Source organism: Oenanthe melanoleuca, chromosome 11, assembly GCF_029582105.1.
Source record: "Oenanthe melanoleuca isolate GR-GAL-2019-014 chromosome 11, OMel1.0, whole genome shotgun sequence".
Taxonomy (NCBI): domain Eukaryota; kingdom Metazoa; phylum Chordata; class Aves; order Passeriformes; family Muscicapidae; genus Oenanthe; species Oenanthe melanoleuca.
The window spans coordinates 2,922,637-2,943,226 of NC_079345.1; the positions used below are offsets into that span (position 1 = coordinate 2,922,637).

The following is a 20,590-nucleotide window of genomic DNA, read 5'->3' on the forward strand; positions in this document are numbered from 1 at the left end:
CGCCGCCCCTGCCCTCAGCGCCGCCCGTGCCCTCAGCGCCGCCCTGCCCTCAGCGCCGCCCGTGCCCTCAGCGCCGCCCTGCCCTCAGCGCCGCCCGTGCCCTCAGCCCCGGCCCTGCCCTCAGCGCCGCCCCTGCCCTCAGCGCCGCCCGTGCCCTCAGCCCCGCCCCTGCCCTCAGCGCCGCCCCTGCCCTCAGCGCCGCCCCTGCCCTCAGCGCCTGCGCGGCGCCGCGCGCGCCTCGCTTCCGCCGGGCGCCCCCGCCGCTTCCGGCATCCTGCGGCTCCCCGGAGCTGCGGAGCCGCGGGCGCGGTGGCGGCGGGCGCGGAGCTGCAGCGGCCGGGGCGCGGCCCCAGCGCCCCTCAGCGCGCCCAGGGCAGCGGGGCCGCCGCGCCGCTGCCGCCGCTCTTGCTGAGGTAAAGCCGCTCGCGGTGACCCCGGGGATGAGGCGCCTCAGGCCGGGCTGAGCGCCGGGGGTGCTGTTGGGGCGCAGTGCGTGGGGTGTTTGTGCGCCTCTTTCCGCGTTTTTTACACCCCCCCAAAAATTAAAATGTATCCATCAGCAGCTCTGGGAAAAGCCTGGACGTGTCCCTGTGCTGCGGTCGGGGGAGGCTGAAGGGCAGCGAGCCGCTCCCGTTCCATTCCCACCTCCGGCCGTGCCCCGGGGAGTTTCCCTCAGCGATGTGCTTCTCCTTTTCCTCATTTCCAGGAGGAATTTCCTCATTTCCAGGCGCTTGCAGGAAGTGGGAATGCAAATAGCTCTCGAACGAGAGGGTGGCTTCGTGCAGCACGGCGTGTGTGTGATCTGTGCCATAAAAAAAAAAAAAAAAGGGATTGGGAAATCACTGGCTACTTTTTGTGCTGAATATCCACTCGTATGGTATCAAGATGCAGAATTACAGTGATGTAACTCTTTGCTTTGCTGGAGACATAATTAGGTTGAAGTCGCCGTGACTGTTCACATTAACAGACTTAAATTAGCTCTTTTGAAGTGAATGCTGTCTGACTTTGAAAATTTACAGATAAAAAGGAGCCGTAGTGGTTCATTAGGAGATGAAACTGATGTGAAATTTTAGCGGTTGGAGATTAGAGTTAAATAGCTGAGATCTCTTTGGCTGAAAGGAATTGAGTGATACTTTTATCTCTCTAAACACTATCTCTCTTCTTGGTTTTCCTTTAGCATAGCATATTCTGTGTCATACAAATCTGATGGATTCCTTTTTTATGCCTTTTATGAGGATGGAGAACGTTCAAGGAAAGTGAATTGATGGGATTTTGCAGTGCTTGCATGGCTGAACATGAAGAACATAGAGAAATGTGAGGATTTATGTGTCTGATATGAGGAACAATTGAAACAAAGGCTTGAACATTCCTCTGATGAATACTGGTGAGAATAGTTTGACCAATAGCATTATGTTTTGGAAACTGGGAGGAAGAATCACATAGATATGGATGTAATAGCTGACATAAAAATGTACTTGCCAGCTTGATATCACAGAGCAATCACTATGTGATACCTGAGCTCTCTTCAACTGAGTGTGAGGATAGAGTGTGCACTGATGAATGCAAAAATTAGAAATAAAAAAAATTGCTTTCTTAAGTAGGATGTGATTCGTGCAATTGCTGTTGGCAGAGAGGTGAAGCTTTCAGCTTTCTCATACCAACGTTGATATTGGTGTGAGCTGCAGCCTTGTGGAGTCTGATCTGAATTTGAGCCTGTTCCAGAAGAGGCAGAAATCAAAGCCCAGGCACAGATTGTGTTCGTGTCCTTCTCAGGTGAAGGTTGTTTAGTCCAGGTTGTTCTGTCCTTGCTGCTGTACCCCAGTGAGCTCTTGGTGGATCAGATGGTCTGTTTGGTTCTTTGCTGGAGCAAAGCTGTGTGTAATATATTTTCATTGCCTCTCACATCTCAAGGTGAAAGATGTGTTATTGAAAAGATATCCTGCTGAACATCTCTGGTGTTCCTTTGTGCTTATGGAAGAGTGATTTGGTATCACAGATCTGTTTCATGTCTGGTAGCAAATCTTGGTACTTTGTACAAATATATGTTCTGAATACGTGCATCAGGGTGTTTTCTTGCATTTTTAATAACTTCTCTTACTGTGAATTCTCATTTCTGGGTTTTGAGGATGTTTATAAAGATGCTACTGGCTTAAATCAGAGAAATGGTTTGGGTTGGAAGGGATCTTAGAGATCATCTTGTTCCCATCCCCTCTGGGAGCATCCTCAACCAGATGGGATTGCTCAGAGCTCTGTCCAGCCTGGCCTTGAGCAATTCCAGGGATCAGGGGCAGCCACAGCTTCTCTGGGCACCCTGTGCCAGGTCCTGCCCACCCTCACAAGGAGGAATTCCTTCTATATAACTAAACTAAATTTCTTCTCTTTCAGTTTGAAAAAAGACATAAATAATTAGATTATCAACTTCCCAATAAGACCTTCATACTTATGCTGAAGAATTTCTGTAAACCTTTAGTCTGAGGTGATTTGGAAGCAGCACATACCATTTTCAAAGCTGGAAAGGAGGAATTCCAGTGTTTCCCGATGGGCTGGCTTAAGGAGAATTGTTACAGTAGCTTGAAACTTGACTGTATTAAATATTTAGTTAGTGAATATTCTCTTCAGTGTGTTGCACACAAACAGTCTCACATTAATTCCAAGTTCCACTGTAACCTGTCCCTGTGTGCCTGCAGGAGAGCTGAGATGGACCAGCACAAGGGAAGGGCTGCAAGGTACAAACAGGAAATTCAAGAGATAAATACTTAATATCTTTTAAGAACAACAGCAGGGTTTTGGAGAGATGAGCTGTGCCACTGAGCACTTCAGGGTTGTATCATGGATCTCCATCACAAGTTATTTCAGCTGCTCCTCTCCAGAGCTGTGTGTGCTGTGTTAAGGACATCCCAGATTCCCAAATTGCTGTGAGGCTGACTGCTGGGTAAGTCAGTGGGAAAGAATTGAAACAAGCCACAGCTGACTTTTTAAATGCCTTTGCAGCTTGGCTTGCCTGGATCTGTAATAAAAGTCAGTGATTCTTCTAAATTAGCCATGGCTCTGTGCAGACATTATCTGATAGATATTTATCTGTCAGCAGTGAACAGTCAGATTGCCCATGGAACTGGGTGCAGGAAGAGATTTGCTTGCTTGGTTTACTTAAAACTCACAAGTTCCTGGAGTTAATGTTTATTCTGTAACCTCTTAGGGAGATTCGAGGGCTGTAATTTTGATTTGCCTCCAGTGCTCTGCTTCCAGGTAGGATTTAAATCCATTGTATGGAAGTGCTGCAGGATTATTATTCTGATGTGCAATGTGTGTTGGTGTCTCTACAATTATTGAGAGCAATCAGAAATGTTGAAATGAAGGCATTTTCTTTATTGTGTTGCCACTGAAGTGGGAGGAATCTTAGGAACTGTCCATTGTGTAGCCTGAAGAAAAAGGCAACAAAAAAATGTTATGCTTTGACAGCTGATGGATTTTTAGCCTGTATATAAATTCTTACTTGTTAAAAAAATTACAGAAAAATAAGCTTTTCTTTTTTTCTACAACAATGCTTTTCTATTCATCCTCAGAAAATAGCAGGGAAAAGGACTGTTCTTAACCCTGAAGTGCCTGGTTTTTTAAATTTAATTACCAGTTCAGGGGCTTTATGATACAATTAGTTGTGTTGTGTCATTTGTCTTTCTAATGCCCTTGGCAACCTTCTTTCACTAAACCCAGTCATTTTATAATGTCATTTTTCTGGTGATCACAAGTTTATAATATAACTTCTTCAAAAGTTGTTTGGGTTTTTTTATTCCATATTTATTTATTTATCTGCATTTTAGACCTGAGTTTCAGTACCAGTGAGGTGGAGGTCAGGTGAGACATTCCCAACCTGAGAATTTCAAATAACTCCTAAGAGTGGAACAGGGTTGGGTCAGGTTTGATATAACCACATGTGCAAACATAACATTGGGCATGGAGCACTGAATAATTCAGTGTTATCTTCTGGTGCTAGATAAAGATTTGTAAAAGGTCAAATTGAAAACTGTTGCTTGCTGTATTAGAGGTTGAAGTGTATGCTTTGTACTTTTGTACTCTAAGTATGCAATAAAGATTAAATTTGATTAGGACAGGCGTTGAAGCAAATAAATGAAGAGTAGAGTGGGGATCTCAGTGGGGATTCTGAGCTCCTCATAAAGGGAGATCTTCCCAACATTGATCCTCTTCCCTCAGAGGGACCAAGGCACAGTGATGTGGGCAGCTGGAGGAGAAGGATGAGGAAATCACAGGAGAATGCCTAAATCCATTATTCCTGCAGAGCTGATCCAAGGGGACACTTGCACATAGACCAGGAGCTGTGAGGCTGTGATAAACACAATTTTTGCACAGATTGCAGTTGGGGTTAGGGACTGACTGAACAAATCACGTCCATGTCTCGTCAGTAACTCTCTGTGAGCAATTGCAGCAGTTACAGAGAGTGGAATGTTTCACCTGCAGAGGCTGAGCGTGCTGTGTTCATTGCTGTCATCCCCAGCTCCAAACTGGTGGGTGGCACTGCACATCCCCTGTCACACACTCCATTTCTGTGCCTCTGCTCAGCTGCCACCTGATGCCACAGCAGTGACAACTCCATGGGTGTGGATTTCACAATATTGTGAAGTTCAGGAAAGTCTAAAAGCTTTTTTGTAAAGCAAACCACAAAGCAATCGCAGCTTCCTGCAGTGATACAGAAAATAAAAGGGAGTGGTTTTAAGCTAAAAGAGGGTTAGTTGGGATTTGATATCAGAAGTTTTTCACAATGAGGGTGGTGAAGCTCTGGCACAGAGGATCTGTGGATGCCCCATCCCTGGAAATGTCCAAGCTCAGGTTGGAGCAGCCTGGGATAGAGGGAGGTGACATTTAAAGGTCCCTTCCAACCCAATCTATTCAAGAATTCTGATATGTTCATGACAAACATTTGCATTACCATTTAGTCTTGAAGTGGAATGTTTGAGTTCATTTAAATAAGGTAAGAGACTTCTCCTTTTCAATTCCACTTTAACTGGGAAAATTTGGAAATGAGTACTGGAGAACTTCAGCAGCAATGTTGTCTTTGGAGTATCTGTTTCTAACAAGCTGCTTTCAGATGCTTTTCAAGACAGTAACTTTGTATTTGCTGTAGCTTTAAGTGTCAGAATCCTTATGTTACTCTCAAAGTATATTAAGTTAACCTTGCAAATAAGAGTCACAAAAGAAATACAGAATAAAAGCAATGAAGAAGAAACCCCTAGGTACTTCTTAAGGCAGCTTTAATCAGACAGCAATTCAGGCCCACACCTCTTCTGTTCTCTTCCCCAAATAGAAATGTCATGCAAGGTTCTGTGCTGCCATCCTGCTCCAAGTGCCATGTGGTGATTTCCAAAAGTTAACAGCTCAAAATGTCAGGCTTTCAAGTACCTGGTTTTCTAAATAAAACACAAACTTTTTCATTGTAGCTGCATGCAGTGTGTTGGTGTGCTACTATTGATGTGTATTATTTGCACTTAACAGTGTTTTCCTGATGCAGCTTTGCTAATCACTTTGTTGGTGATGTCTTTTCAGATTACATCAGACATGACTATGTGAATAACCAGGGAAAAGCCAAAGGTGGGACAGGATGTCAGAATAACATACAAAACATTTTGAGGTATTTGTTTTGTTTTGAATTTCTTTAATTGTGCTAAATTTACTTTGTTGTTGTCTTTCAGGTATTTAAGCAAAATTAATGCAGTAATTCTGTGCCATTCCATACTTAAAACATTCCTTAAAAGTTTTAGAAGCCCTTTTTTGATGAAGTAATTTGCATGGTTATCTTCATGTTCCAGCTGCTAATGTTATAGTTTTATGAATCTTAAATTTTCTTGACCACAAGGGGTGGTGAAGTCCCAAAGTAATATTGGACTTAATTGGTATAAGTGTAGTTTTAACTCTGAATATTTAGAAAGATCAGGATCATTTGAAGTGAATGAAAAGAGGGTCTCATCTAAGTTAAGTTACCCTTGAATTACTTATAAGAGAGGTGAAGTTTTTTCTTTCCTAAGGTAATTTTCTAGTGTGTGACAACTTCATCCTTGGCTTAGCAGCTGTGTTCTGGTGAAGAGGACTTTTGTCCAAAAAAAACCCAATGTGTGCACAGAAAATACAATTTAACTCCTAGAAATTGTAATAGATCCAAGCAGCAGAGCTGAATTTCAGTTTGTTCTGTTCCACAAGCAGAGAATGTGTCCTTCAGACACCTCACAGTGTCCTGGGAGCTTCCCAGCTATTTTTGCAGTTGCTCTCACATCTCTCTGCTGCATCTGCATGTATTTATTTTCATTTCTGATTTCTTGGATTGCTCCTGCCTGGTTCTAACATCAAAGCTTAAGGATCAGAAGGATTTCCTGGGCAGAATGTGTTATTCTGGTTCCTGATAAAAAGTTTTTAAAGGGTTTAAACAAACCCAGCTTTATCAAAAACCATCTCAGTGCCAGTGTCTTCACCTGGTAATGGTCACTTGAATCCTTCTAGAGGAACAAAGAGATCCCAGTTTCAGGGTCTGGGGATGGAAATTGCAGTGCCACAATCCCTACAGTCATTAATAAGGGGACCTTTGTGTGCCTGTCAAAAATCAATACAAATGCTTTCAGGTTTCTCTCAGACCTGGCCTTTAATAGCAGGAATCAATATAAATTTTAGAACACAGTATACTTTTAAAGCAGCAGGATATTCTTGAGGCCTGGTGTTTAAGCTTTAATTTGTCTCCTGTTTGTTAATAGCACTTCAGTTCTGCCATTCCATATATTTCCTTGGGAGAGATGTCTGAAAAATAATTCTGTTTTCATGAGAACTGTTAAGGCTTCAAGTCTGGTTTTTGCTCCACATTGGAAGGACAACAAAGCCCTAAAAGGGTTTTCATGAAATTAAATTAATTAATGTGTTCTTTGAAAATCTGATTCATGTAATCCATTGCCATGTTAATTTAACCAGAACCATTTGTTTCCCTTAAGTTTGGGCTGATCTGAGGCCATTTTATGAGTTATCCAATATATCTTTGGAACAGGCTTGTGGTTTTTCCAAAACAATAACATTTTTGTCAACAAATGTAGCTGCTTTCTAACTTGCTGTGTTGTTTGTTGTGAGCAGTGTATTAGAACAGCTTTATTTCCATCCTGGTTTTCCTTTCTACTCTTCCCTCACTTGCTGGAGCAGAATGAAAACTCAACAGTCTGGTGCCATAATTTGCTGTTTTCAGAGAGACATGAGCTGTAATTTAATGAAGACTTTGCCATTTTAGTTTTGAGATAAAAGAGAGAAGTTGAGTTTTTAACAGAAGAGGAGGAGTGGTTTATGAGCACAGCGTGATGGAAATGAAATCAGTCTAAAATCCCTTTGCCAGGCATTGAAGTTGCATGTTAGTGGTGGGTTAGCCCTGGCTGGACAGCCACCAAAGCTGGTCTGTGTCTCCCCTCATTTGGAGAGGGGAGAGAAAATACAAAAAAAAGAGAGCAGAGATAAGAGCAGGAGAGATCACTCAGCAAACAAAATAGGCCTGACCTGGGAAATCAGCTTAATTTATTATCAATGACATTAGAGTCGAATAGTAAGAAATAAAAACTAAAAACAAAACAACACAAAAAAGCCACTAAAAACAAACAAAAAAACCCTAAAACCAAAATGTTGAAAGGTGTCCCCCCTTCTTTCATACTCATCTTGTGATGACCATTCATGTGCTGTAGTCACAGAATCGCTCGGTGTCGATCAAAACGAATCCCAGTTCTGCTTTGAACTTGAACATGCTTATCTCCCAGAGACAAAAAGCCAGGGCCAGGTGTTCCCAGTTTCCTCATGAATAATTCCTAATGCTGCTGCTGGTGGTGTGTGTGTCCCTGCAGGGCGAGGCCAGCACACCATGCAGTCAGGGCACCGCTTCCGCGATGTCGAGCACCACCCGCTCCTGGCCGACAGCGAGAGCTACGACTCCTCCTCCTCCTCCTCGGAGGCTGACATGCCTGAGAGGGTCTGGTTCATCAGGGATGGCTGTGGCATGGTCTGTGCCATCATGACCTGGCTCCTGGTGGTCTATGCAGACTTTGTAGTGACTTTTGTCATGTTGCTGCCTTCCAAAGACTTTTGGTACTCCGTGATCAACGGGGTTCTCTTTAACTGCTTGGCAGTGCTGGCTCTGTCGTCACATCTGAGGACTATGCTGACTGATCCAGTAAGTATCCAGGAGTTCCTTGGCATTGGATTGTCCCCTCCATCTGCACAGGGCTTTGGAGAAGATACCAGGTCTTCTCTTGCTGGGAAAAGTAGTGTTAGATCCAAAATGGTGTTAGGCTCGCTCAAAATCCTGGTGTTAGGCTCACTCCAAAATCCTCATGTTAGACTCCCCCAAAATCCTCATGTTAGTGTTCACTCCAAAATCCTGGTGTTAGACTCCCCCCAAATCCTCATGTTAGACTCCCCCCAAATCCTCATGTTAGACTCCCCCCAAATCCTCATGTTAGACTCCCCCCAAATCCTCATGTTAGACTCCCCCCAAATCCTCATGTTAGACTCCCCCCAAATCCTCATGTTAGACTCCCCCCAAATCCTCATGTTAGACTCACTCCAAAATCCTCATGGTTAGACTCCAAACCCTCAAGGTTTTGCTGATACCTGTATTTATCACCAGGATGATACCTGTACATCTCCTGTTAATTCATTAATGAAGCCATAAAGGAACAGTCAATATAAAATTTATAAAAGTGTTAGACTCAAGGAAAACCAGTAAAATGCTACTCCAAGTCCTGAAGAAGCTAATAAAGTTTAATCTTCTCTGTCTTCATTTTTCTTACTTTTTTTATCAGATTTATTTGCAAAATTTGTACCTTCATCCTGTTGCATCTCTTGAAATGCTTCTTCATTTGTGGCACGTGGAAGAACTTTTGGAGGTAGATGTGCTGCAAAACCTCAGGCACACTTGGCACACAGTGGAAAAACCACTGTCCCATGTCATTCCTGCATTTTTGTCTTTAAGTATTTTGAGTCAGGGAAGGGAGATTTAAGCTGAACACACATTGAAGCAGTGTGGGTCTAAGAGGTCTTGGAAGTGCTGATTTCTTAGAACTCTTACACTTCAATATTTCAAGAGCTGAAAGAGTTGATTTTGTACTAAAATCTATTTCTACTTCTAGGGAATAAATCTGGGGAAAGTGAGGTGAGGGGAAAAACATCTATTTTCTCCAGATTTTTTGAGAAAATTGGAAATTTTTGTACAGCACAAGCATATAGTGAAGTTTTGGAAATGTTCAAATACCCAGCAGGGTGTTGTAGTTAATGATTTTCTAGATCTTTGATTTAGTTCTGCCCACACCCAGTGATGAAATATCACAACTTCTACAAACTGTGACAGCTAAGAGAGTTAATGGTTTAAGGATTTATTGCTTAAAAAATATGAGCTGGTAAAACTGGGTGTCTTTCTAGACCTGTGTTGTTTTTTATGAGTAAAACACGATCCAAACTGAAATGAGTCACTGCTTTTTTCCTCCATTCCTTTCCTGCTGACTCCCAGAATGGAAGACACAACTGTGTGATAGAAACTAAGATGAAAGGAAGAAAGGAATGAACTGCCTCAGAACTTACATGAATTAAATTTGCTTTTGTAACTATAAAAATAGATTTTTGGGGACTGGCTGTGACTGTGAAAGTTGTTTTTTTGAAATAGAGCATATTTTTGTCAGTAAAATGCTTAAAAAGATGGTCTGAGGTTCTCACCCTTGTGGCAGGTGCATAGGGGAATGTGAGATGTTTACACCAAACATTGAGTAAGAACATTCAGATTTCAAAATCCATCTCAGAGTACAACATGAGTGTTTAAGGAGTTCTCTCTGTGAGCACCAGGTCAGGTTTGAAGCACCACTCAGCCAAAGAGCTCACCTGGGCTGTGTCTTGGGCAACACAAACACAAATTTATTATTCCAGCCCATTGGTAACAAAAACTCCTTGCTTAAGTAGAGAAGTGTTTGGCAATGGAATCTGAATTCCTGCTCCCTTAATTCTATCCCAGAACTTCTTAAAGGTGTCTGTGTCAAGCCAGTTTTTTTTTTTTCAATGAGAATTAAATGTTGGTTAAGGCTGACCTGGGGAAGGCTCTGCCTGTGTAAAGGAAGTGCTGACCTGGAGCAGTTGGTACACAAAGGCCACTGTCACATCCCAGTTTATTTCACAATCACTTCCCCTCACAGATAAGGCTTTGCCTCCATAAATGAGCAGAGTGACAATGGTGCTGTCCATTATTTTCTCCCTACTAATCCAGATTTAGATCCTGAACTCAGGAGGCTGATGCAGCTTTGTGATAATCAGATCAGAGAGCTAATCACTAAAAGTTAATTTATTTTCCCAATAATTTTTTTTTTTCTTTTGAATCAGTTCTTTCAACTCTTTACCACAAAGCTACATAATAAAGAACAGTAAAGAAGCCAGTTCTGGTCCTGCTAACTGTCCAGGCTAAAGATTGTAGGAAAAAAAGAATGACAGTTCTCAAAAACATGGGGCAGGTGGTTAAACCCTGACTTCAGAGAGATAAAATCTTTCAAGTAGTTGTTGATTCACCTTTTGTGGATGCTTGGCCCATTAATCAAATGCCACAACAAATATTCAGGTTAGCTCCTCAGCAAATGATGAGCAGTGCTTGTATCTGCAGGATAAGATGTCTCCCTGCTCTATTCTGTGGGAATTAAGCTAATACTTTGCCAGAGTCTTGCTGAATTAAAGCTGAATTTGAGGTCAGGCAGAGGTAATTTGTTCATTTGGAATTGATTCTGGCTTATAGCAGACTGGCTTTGAATAAATGAACTTATTTCAGCAATTATCCTGAGGTTACTGGTATTAAGTCTATGAAATGTATTTTTAAATGCTCTCATGCCATTTAAGAAGCTTTCTCTCCTCTAATTGAAATGATTTCAGGGGGCTGTGCCCAAAGGAAATGCCACTAAAGAATACATGGATAATTTGCAACTGAAACCAGGAGAAGTGATCTACAAATGTCCCAAGTGCTGTAGTATCAAACCTGAGCGTGCACACCACTGCAGGTATGTCAGAGTTCCTTAAAGAGTTCTGCATTTGGAGGCATGGAATAACAGTCCTGATGTTTGTTCATTTTTTCCCCCCACAAATTTCTTCTTGTATCCACCAAAGTTTCAAATTCCTACATTGCAGAGTGTTTTGTAAGTGTAATGTACTGTGGCCAAAAATGACTGTGGGTGAGGGGAGGGAAGTAAGAGACTTAAAGATTTATAAAAATAACTGTGTTCTGCTGTCTTAAATAATTTTGATCTGTGAATATCTTTTCCAATTATTGTGCTGTGCTGAGGGTAATGCAAGGCAAAGAAGAGAATCTCAAATTTCTGAGAGGAGCTGATTCAAGAAATGATTCCTGCAGTCTTAAATTAACAAAATTTAGAGTATTTTTAAATGATTACTTTGTGTCATCTCTTCTTTGCAGTGCAGTTGAAGTTATATGGGAATTGGCAGATTATTTTCCCAAAGTTGCATGAATAGTTGGTTAAATGCTTTTCTCCTTATTGAAAATCCATTTGAGTAAGGACAGCAGTGATGATCATTTGAGCTAAACACACTATGGAAGAGATAGTAAATGTATATTTTTAATTCTCAGTCTTTGGAGTTTTCAGGCATTGTGGAAATGCTTTTGTAGTATTTATTGTGTGCCAGTTGAAAATAGCTGTGCCTGCATAATCAAGGCTTATATAAAGATGCAAATGCTTCTGGTGGCTCTCTAGGTGTGGGGAGTGATGTGTGTTGAATTGTGAGAAGTATTAAATTGAAGTCTCTGAGTTGGTGCCTGTCAAAAGAAAAGAGCAGAGTCTTGTCAGGACTCTGATGATGCTGGAGCTTTGTGGGTTCTGAATTAAAAGCCTTGTGTGTGTCAGTGCTCAGTGCAAATGCTATGGCTGAGAAGCTGCTCCCATTTATAAATACTCAGCCTTGGCATGGAGCTCTTGTTCTTCTCAGCTGTGAGTGGGTTTTGTATCTGGAGTGAGAAGGGAGAAGTTTCATGGATAAACAGTGAGTATGGAATTATCTCCAGCTCCTTTGTGTGTGGTTTAGGCTGGCTTTGCTCAGGTGCACATCCCAGGGCTGCCTTGCTGTACAGGGAGAACTTCATGGATAAACAGGTGAGTGTGGGATTACCTCTGTGGAAAGCAGTTCCCACATCTTTGGTCCTGGTAAGATTTGGAAGGAGCCCTAAGTGAAGACACCATACATTGAACTCCATATGACAGAAAAAGAGCTGCATTATCAGAGATCCTGGAGCTCAAATACCTTCTTTATAGCAAGAACTTGAGCTACATTTATTGTTAAAGCAGAGTAAGAATGGATAATGTCTGTGATGAAGGAAATACCTGATATTTTCAAAGGGTTTGTTTTCCCCAAGCCCCTGTTTGGGGATCCAGCTTTGTGTGTCTTAGGAATTGTTTAATCCTTGGTCAAATATTCTGTCAGGTTATTTTTTCCTAAGGGCAAAGGAGGCATTTTGGGGCTTGGCCAGTGCATCCCTGGCAAATCTGAAAGAGAAAGCCAGAGCCTGGAAGTGTTGTGAGGCTGCTGTCATGTTTTTCTCAGCAGCTGGATTTCTGGTTTAATTGCCTTTGTTTCTGTTAATCTGATTCTTTGCCTTTGATTTATCACTGCAGTTTACCCAATAGAAAAAGGGTTTGTTTGATTATGCTGCCAATTTTTTTATTGGTTTGCAAACCCATTCCAAGGACATTAAAAGGATGGTTTAGTCCCAAGTATTCAAAGTGGCAATTTGCTGATAGAAGAGACTTGAAAATGGAAATTGAAGTTGGTTGCTGTTGGGAAATACTTACACTGAGAGCCACAGTGCATGTTTTGAGTAGTAAATTATTAACAGAAGAGACTCTTAGGATGTAGTTACGAAAATTGTTGTGCAACACTGCAACAGAAGTTCTTTTAAGGAAGAAAAATAGTTTCATAATACACATTAGTGATGGGGAAAAGAGTAAGAACCTTTTATTTACAGCTAAGCATCTCTGAAATACATTAAAGTGATGTTTTAGTGAGCAGTTAATATTTTTGGCAGAGGGAAGAGCCCTATCCTGAGTGAATGGGATTTCATTTTCACTGAAGGAGCACAGCTGTCACTTCTGCCTGTTCTGAGTGCCTGTGTGGGGGGAGCTGTTACTGTGAATTAAGTCACTGAGATGTTTCCATCAGGCTCCCAGGGAATATCTCTTACCCACACCCATTCTCCTGAGTCTTTAGCTGTGTCATTCTCAATGTTATCTTTGGCATTCAGAGCTGTAGTTGCACCTGCCTGAGTTCATGGAGCAGCAATTCCAGGTTGGAGGAGAGACTTTCCTCCATCCACAGGTGCTTGTTCTGTTTGCTTCTTTCTTGTGAACAACCCCAGGTGCAGCTGAGGGAGGGATTTCCCCAAAATCCTGCTGCATAAAAAGGAATAAAATACAAGGGATGGGGTAGGAAGAAGGCAGAACCACTGCTTGAAGCATTGCTGTGAGATTGTTGGTGGGAGATCAGGAATGAAGGCAGGGTTCCAGGTATCTGAAAATGTGAGAGCTCTGTGTGGGCTTGTGAGAAATTCTGAATGAGCAGAAGCGAGTCCTGCCCACCTCACATCCTCCAGCATTCAGCTCCATTGAGCCTGGGTAGGATTTTACTCAGCACTTCACATTAATGTTGTTTTTAGAGTGCTGGCACAGATTCTGTGGCACATCAGCTTTGTCTGGTTGTGGTATCAGGGAAATGAGAGGCTGAACTTGCAGGCAGCAAGGAAAATCTTTTGAGGAGCCTCCTGAATGTCTCCTCTGGAGTGATGATACCCTGTTCTCCTGCCCCTGAGAGTGGTTGTGGTGTTTATCTGGTATTGGAATTTTCACTTGTATTTAAAAAGTCTTTTGTAGCAGAGGATGAATCTTCTTTAATGCCCATAAAACAAGAGGCAGGGGGAATGTAGGGGCTGGGTTTTGATAGCTCAGAGCAAAGGCAGCTTCATTTGGGATTCTTCCCCATAACCTGCCCAGTGTTGTGTTCTGCCTCCTGCTGAATTACCTTAGAATCATACAAATACGATGACTTAAAAATTATTTTCTGCCTCAGAGCATTGATTTCCCCCCCACCTCCCTGTTTTGTCTCTCCAGTGACTGTCCCCCAGCTTTGCTTTGTGGTTTGTCACTGCAGCACTTGTAGGTACCACACATAAATCAGCCTGTGCTCAAAACAAAGGGGTTTAATAAGAGTGCCTGCATTTTTTGGGCTTATTTGGCTTGGTGACTGCTGAAGTGAAAATGTTTAATATTCTGGGTATTCTGTGGGAAAATCTGAGTGTGTGTCTTCAGTACAAAGCTGGGAAAATGGAATATCAGCATTGCTTAAGCTATTGATTTATGAGGAACTACAAGAGATGTTGCAACTGTTTTGTTTTTGGTGTGTAATTCTTCATATTTGGCTGCAGAACTGAGACCTGCAGTATGGCAGATGTAAAATGGGGTTATTGGAATATTGGACTTCTGTGGACATAGCCTTGACTCAAAACTGGGCAGAAGCCAAGAGAACCAGCAAAGAACAGGAGTGTTCAGGAAGTCATGAAGAAATAGCCACTCAATAAGTGCTGGTTGGAGTTTCAATATTTGTGTTTTCTGTTGGGGAAACAAGGTTTGATACTGTAAGTTGTGCTTTAGTTGAGATTTTGATGCATAAGTTTAGAATTTTATGGCCAGTTGAGACCTTCAAGAGTGACAGTTTCTGTCTTGAAAATGTGAATTTATTTGGTTTCTTCTTATCCACAAGCATAATTTACAACTTGAAAGCCTGTAAACATGAAATATTTATTTTATCTAAAAAACTTTTCCAGAAGGGAAAGGGTTTTATTAATACTGGGTGTAGACAGAGCTGAAACTTTGCTCATTCTGAGTCACAAGTGTCTGAAGTTCTGGATTTGCTTGATTTGGCTATGCAGTAATTGAGTTTTATTGTGAGGAATATTTTATGTACACAGTCCATTTTGGAGCAACCCAAAGCTGAGTTGTGAGAGAGAACAAACAATTTCTTTAAAGAAATGCAAATAAAATCCCTGTGTGCAGTTTGTCAAGAAATCTTCCAGCACATCTGACACATCTCACACTATGACCACTGGCTGCCCTTGTTTCTGCATTTAAAATTCAATTTCTCAACAGAAGCCTCTTGTCCTTTCTTGCAGTATTTGCAAGCGATGCATCCGAAAGATGGATCACCACTGCCCGTGGGTGAATAACTGTGTGGGGGAGAAAAATCAGAGATTTTTCGTTCTGTTTACGGTGAGTGAGCAGCAGCAGCAGCTTGGTTTCAGTCTGACTCCACCTTATAACAGTTTATATTGTAAGGGATTTATGTAATCATTTATTAATTGATTTATTAATTGCATAAATGTAATTTATGTTTAGTGAGTAATGGCTTTAGGACACGATTGTGTTGTTTGGTTGGGTGTTTTTTTTCCTTCTATGCAAGGTATTTCTACCCATATTCATTTTAATTTTGTGTTTTTCAAAGTAGCTTGTGTTTGCTGTGTTTTTGTAGTGGCAGTGAGTGAAATGATGCTGTCTCTTGTTTGCAGATGTACATAGCCCTAATTTCAGCTCATGCTCTTGTACTCTGTGGATTTCAGTTCTTCTCCTGTGTCCGAGGGCAGTGGACTGGTGAGCAAATAAATACTTAATTTTCATTATCATAATCTAGCAGATATTAGGGAAAAGTCATAGCATTCCTATTTTAATCCCATCTTTAAGTGATATCCTTAAAACATTTCAGATCTGTTTATCCACCACTCTCCTTTTCATTCTGGGTTTTTTGCCCCCTTTCCTTCAGTCCCTCTGTGGAAGAGCTGTGGCTGTCAGGGGCATTCTCACTCCCTTTACACACAGGAGTAATTTACTACCTCTGTAGTAGGAAGGAAACTGAGCTGGTCCTCATCCACCTCAGCACTCCAGCACCTAAACTGGGGCTTTGTGACCCCCACCTCAGTTCTGGGAATGACACCTGAAATTTAAACAGATTTCTCCCTCATTCCATTACTGGAGTCAGCTGTGGGGCTCCTGCAGAAAAGAAATTCCCTAAATTATCCCAGGTTTTTATTTAGGCTTCTGGCTTGTGTTTATTAATACTCCAACGTGGCAGAGCTCATTCTGGTCTTGTGCTTTTGGCAGATTGCTGATGTATTCTTTTGGTATATGAAGCAATAGGGAAATCCATGTGGTTTTTATTTTTTTCTAAGTATTTCATTAAATGGATGGAATCTTAGAACTTTTTTTTTTCACTCACTTTCCTGTATACTATCCCTGTTTAAATACAATTGAGTTAATCAGGTGATCAGAGGCTCTCCAGAGATGTGTGAGGCAGAACCTGATTGCTTTGTGTGGAGAAATTAAAAAAGAAATAGTGATAAAGCAATCACAGCCAAGTGGAACATCTGTATTAGCAATGTATTATTGTATTATCTGTATTATTGGATGGTTTTTACAGCATCTGTCATGCAGGAAGCTCCAAGCTGCTCTCCCATGTGCACTTCTGAGTTCTTCACTCACCTCATGTGCAAACATTTATCTGATAGCCTTGAAATCCCAAGGCAGGATTGCAGAAATAGCTACCATGTGCTTTATAGGAAGTCAAAAGTGTTACTTCCCTAAAACTCTTTATTTTCTTGATCAGCAAAGAAAGCTGCTGCAAAATCAGAAGTTCATTTTAAATGTGAAATATTATTTCAGTACTATTCAGACGTGTAGGACATGCTCTGTAATTTGCTGTTGGGATGTTTTTTGTAACTACATATCTCATTCTCACAGAGTGCAGTGACTTCTCCCCACCTGTAACTGTGATCCTGATGATCTTCTTGTGCCTTGAGGGTTTTCTGTTTCTCACTTTCACTGCAGTCATGTTTGGCACCCAAATCCACTCAATATGCAATGATGAAACGGTAAAAACCTTCACTTTTGTTGTATTCTGTACATTTTATTCTGGGAAGATGTGATTAGATGTGGTTTTATTTGCATGAGGAGAGGCTCTTACTTTGGAGAAAGCTGCAAAAACTTCAATAGTTCATCATCTTTATCTTTGACAGTTGGGAAGATTGGTTTGGTTTACTGGGGGCTGCTTTCTAACAGAAGTTCTTGCACTATTTGCTTTTCTGAGATTTTGTAATTTGGTTTTAAATGACAAAGAATGCAAAGCTTCTGATTTGAGGTTTGACTTTCCCTTTTCAGCTGGCACAAATTCCTGCTGGGTGCCAGGGGAAGTGTCTGCTTTTCTCAGGTTTACACTGAAAATTGCTGTCTCTCACCTCACTTTGATACTTTTTACCAGAGGATAAAACAGAGTTTGGACCATTGGCTCCCTTGTCCTTAGAGCTGCAGTGCCACATCTTGAGAGAATAATTGCCTGGAAACAAGCAAATTGAATCCTGTGACTGTTCAATATTTTCTCATGTTTAAAAGTGTATTTCTGTACTGAGGAGTAAATGCAAAACAACTGGTAAATATTGAGCCATCATTAGTGGGAAGAACAAAAAATGAAAAAATGACCATCAAAATAATGCATTTGGGAGAGTAATCCTGCCTCCAGTAATTGTGGAGCAGGAGCCTTATTGTCTGCTTTCATTAATTAAGTGAACAGCTAGTAGTGCAAAATATTGCATTGATCCATCAGCTTTTCTGGGATTTTTTTTTTTCTTTTAGCTTGAGGGGGAAAGGGATAGAAGTAGATCAACCTTGTTGTACATATTTTATATTCTAAATCTTCTGCCCTGTATCCACAGGGCTAAAACAGTTTCTAACTTCTTCCTTAATAATTAATAAATAACAGTAAGAAACTAATCAGCTGAGGAACAACACAATGAACCAACACAATAAAAAATGCAAACCCAGTTTTTATAGCCTCCATTAGATTAAACTAAACCTTGGACTTAGCAGTGCATCCCTGCCTGTGTTTATTTCAGGAGATTGAGAGACTGAAGAGTGAAAAGCCAACGTGGGAGCGCAGGCTGCGCTGGGAAGGGATGAAATCCGTCTTTGGGGGCCAGCCCTCCCTCCTGTGGATCAACCCTTTCGCAGGATTTCGGATCAGGAGACTCCTGCTGCGAGGCAAGAAAGGAGGACCTGAGTTTTCTGTTTGAGTCTAACTATGCTGGAACTTGAAAGAATCTGTTAAAGTTGCATAACTCAATACTCAACAGAACAGACGATTTGGGGATACAAGCATCATAAAGTCACCCCAAGACAGAATCCTATATAATATTTATTTTGGGGCCAGAGAAGGCTGTCTGCATATAATCTGTGACCAGGTGAAACTGATGTCAGACATTTGCTTGTAGCAAGCAGAGTTTTCTACGTTTGTTGTCACAGACATCTCAATAATTCTGAGGCAGGAACTGGATCTGCCATGATCAGAGCAGGATACCAGAGGAAAAGCACGTGGTCACACTAAAGAAGCCAAATGTTGTCATGCTACTGTAATTTATTTTCTGAGATTACATCCCCATGTTTTTTTGTTAAACCCTTTTTATTTGATAAATGTCTGGGGAACTGCCTGTGTGTTTTTATAATAAGTCCTTGGATGCAGTTGTCAATCATTAAGAGGAGCATTCTGGTGGAAGTTGATCTCCAGTGAGACACAGCCTTCTCAGTCCAGATTTCAGGGAATTGTGCTTTGTTCAGTTCTCTTTTCTCTTGCAGCTTGTCCCTCCCACACATTCCTCGTGTGCAGGTGATGCCAAGGACTGGTGCTCAGCACAGAGGCACTGTCACACCCTGCCCAGTGTCTTCCCAGGCTCCCCAAAGCATGGTCTGTGTTTGGCAGTGTCCATCCCATCTGGCATTGAGGGAAAGGATAAATTTTCACTTGTAATCTGGATGGGGGCCACATCCTGCCCTGGGATGTGCATTTCCAGCTCCTCAAGCATTGACTGCAGAGGAACTCAAGTGTGGACTGTGCAGGGATGAGTGGGACCAGTGTCCTGCTGTGTGAGGTGACAGTGAGTGGACAAATTGGGGGTAATTCACTGCAAACACTTTGTCCTTGTAGGGTCTTGCTCTGCCCCTTTTTTACTGTACAGACTTTTCATAGAGGGAAAGCTGTTGATGATCCTTTGAACAAAGCAGAGAAAGAGGCAACTTCCCTCCTTTCTCAAGTACAGCACATCTTAAATATAGAAATATCTGCAATAGAACAAGTTACTTTGAATTTAACCATTTCCAACCAAAACTACTTTAAAGAAATGAGAGCAATATAGGTCTAGAACTGCTTTATATGGGCCTGACAAACAACAGTAGTGCTAAAAAATGTTCATAAATCTGCAAGTAATGAAATGCAAGCTGCAAGGTAATAAAAATCCAGCTAAAAGTTGATTCTTTAAAATTGACATTTAGACTATTTTTTATATTATTCTTAACCTATAAATTACTGACCATATAAAGGATAAAGCAGGAGCCTTGATGCATAGCTTGAAATCGTGCCTAGAAAGTAAATAGCTCCCTGTTTTGGGACTTGCCTTAAAATTGTCCTGTTCTTGCTTTTGCTCAGCCAGTGGCACTGGTGACCTGTCCCACCTTGAGCAGCTCAGAGCCTGCATTCCATCCTTTGTGCACTGCAGGAGCTGTTTCCTTTCTCAGTGCCCTGCTTCTCCATCTCTGCTGGCATCCTGATCCCAGCTCCATCAGTTTCTGTTCCATGGGGTGCCTGAAGCTACTGAGGGATCCATTGCTTGCCTGTGGCCCTGTGAACAAAACTGTGCAATACTTTGGGATGTTCTCACTTTGATTGGGGGAGGGTGGTGGTGGTGAATGCTGGACACTTCCTAGGTGAAAATCCACTGGAATTGCAGTCCAATGAACAAAATTAAGAGGGAAGTTGGAAGTTCCACAGAATTCTGTGCACATTCAGTTGCACACCTTAAAAATTGGGGGGGGTAAAAAAAATTGTCTGGCTTTGTCCTGAGGCTCTTATTGTGTATATTGTTCACTGAGAAAAATCAGAAAATAACACTCCAGGTGGTTGAACCCTGTGACTTGGCAAATGTGTGCGTGTGAAATCCGGTTTACTTGGCTTTTCAAATCCTTGTAATTTTTTTTTTTATGTAAAAAAAGAATAAACTAATGAATTAAAGTCTTAGTTGATTAACTTCTCTATATGTCAGGTTTTTTTCACATATATTTGGGTTGAAGCAGCTTCAGGGAAATAGTCTTGAATCCTTTGGTTTGTAATTAATTTGTATTTATGTTAATTAACAGGTGATACTGCTCCAAATTAAAGAGACTCCTCTGCTTATTAAGAATTTTAAGCTACACTCTTTTAGCCCTTCTTGGGCATTCCCTTTTCTTCATCCTCTGGTGTTAGCTGTTTATTTTATTGCAGAACCATGGAATGATTTCCATGGGAAGGGACCTTGAAGCTCCTCTTGTTCCCATCCTGTTTGAGGTGAGTGGGGAAACACTTCCAATGTGAAAACTTAACCTCAGTATTCCAGCCTTTGCACTTCCATGGAATTTGGGATAAATACAGGTTTGAGTCTCCAGTTTTTCTGTGCAAATGTTGGATTTTTCCTCTG

The 20,590-nt window shown here is 41.5% G+C and overlaps 1 protein-coding gene across 2 annotated transcripts; it reads left to right on the forward strand.

Annotated features, from left to right (window-relative positions):
* Nucleotides 1-234: 234 nt before the first annotated feature.
* On the forward strand, nt 235-18,500 carry ZDHHC7 (zinc finger DHHC-type palmitoyltransferase 7). 2 transcript variants are annotated; one of them, XM_056500978.1, is made up of 8 exons: nt 235-413; nt 5,557-5,641; nt 7,869-8,194; nt 10,924-11,048; nt 15,218-15,314; nt 15,611-15,692; nt 16,836-16,966; nt 17,984-18,500. In XM_056500978.1, exons 3-8 carry the CDS (start codon nt 7,886-7,888, stop codon nt 18,158-18,160), a joined length of 921 nt encoding a protein of 306 aa, XP_056356953.1. In that variant the 5' UTR covers nt 235-413; nt 5,557-5,641; nt 7,869-7,885; the 3' UTR covers nt 18,161-18,500. The 2 variants fall into 2 exon arrangements, with proteins under 2 accessions (XP_056356953.1, XP_056356955.1); XM_056500980.1 differs by lacking the exon at nt 235-413 and adding an exon at nt 1,192-1,384.
* Nucleotides 18,501-20,590: the final 2,090 nt, after the last annotated feature.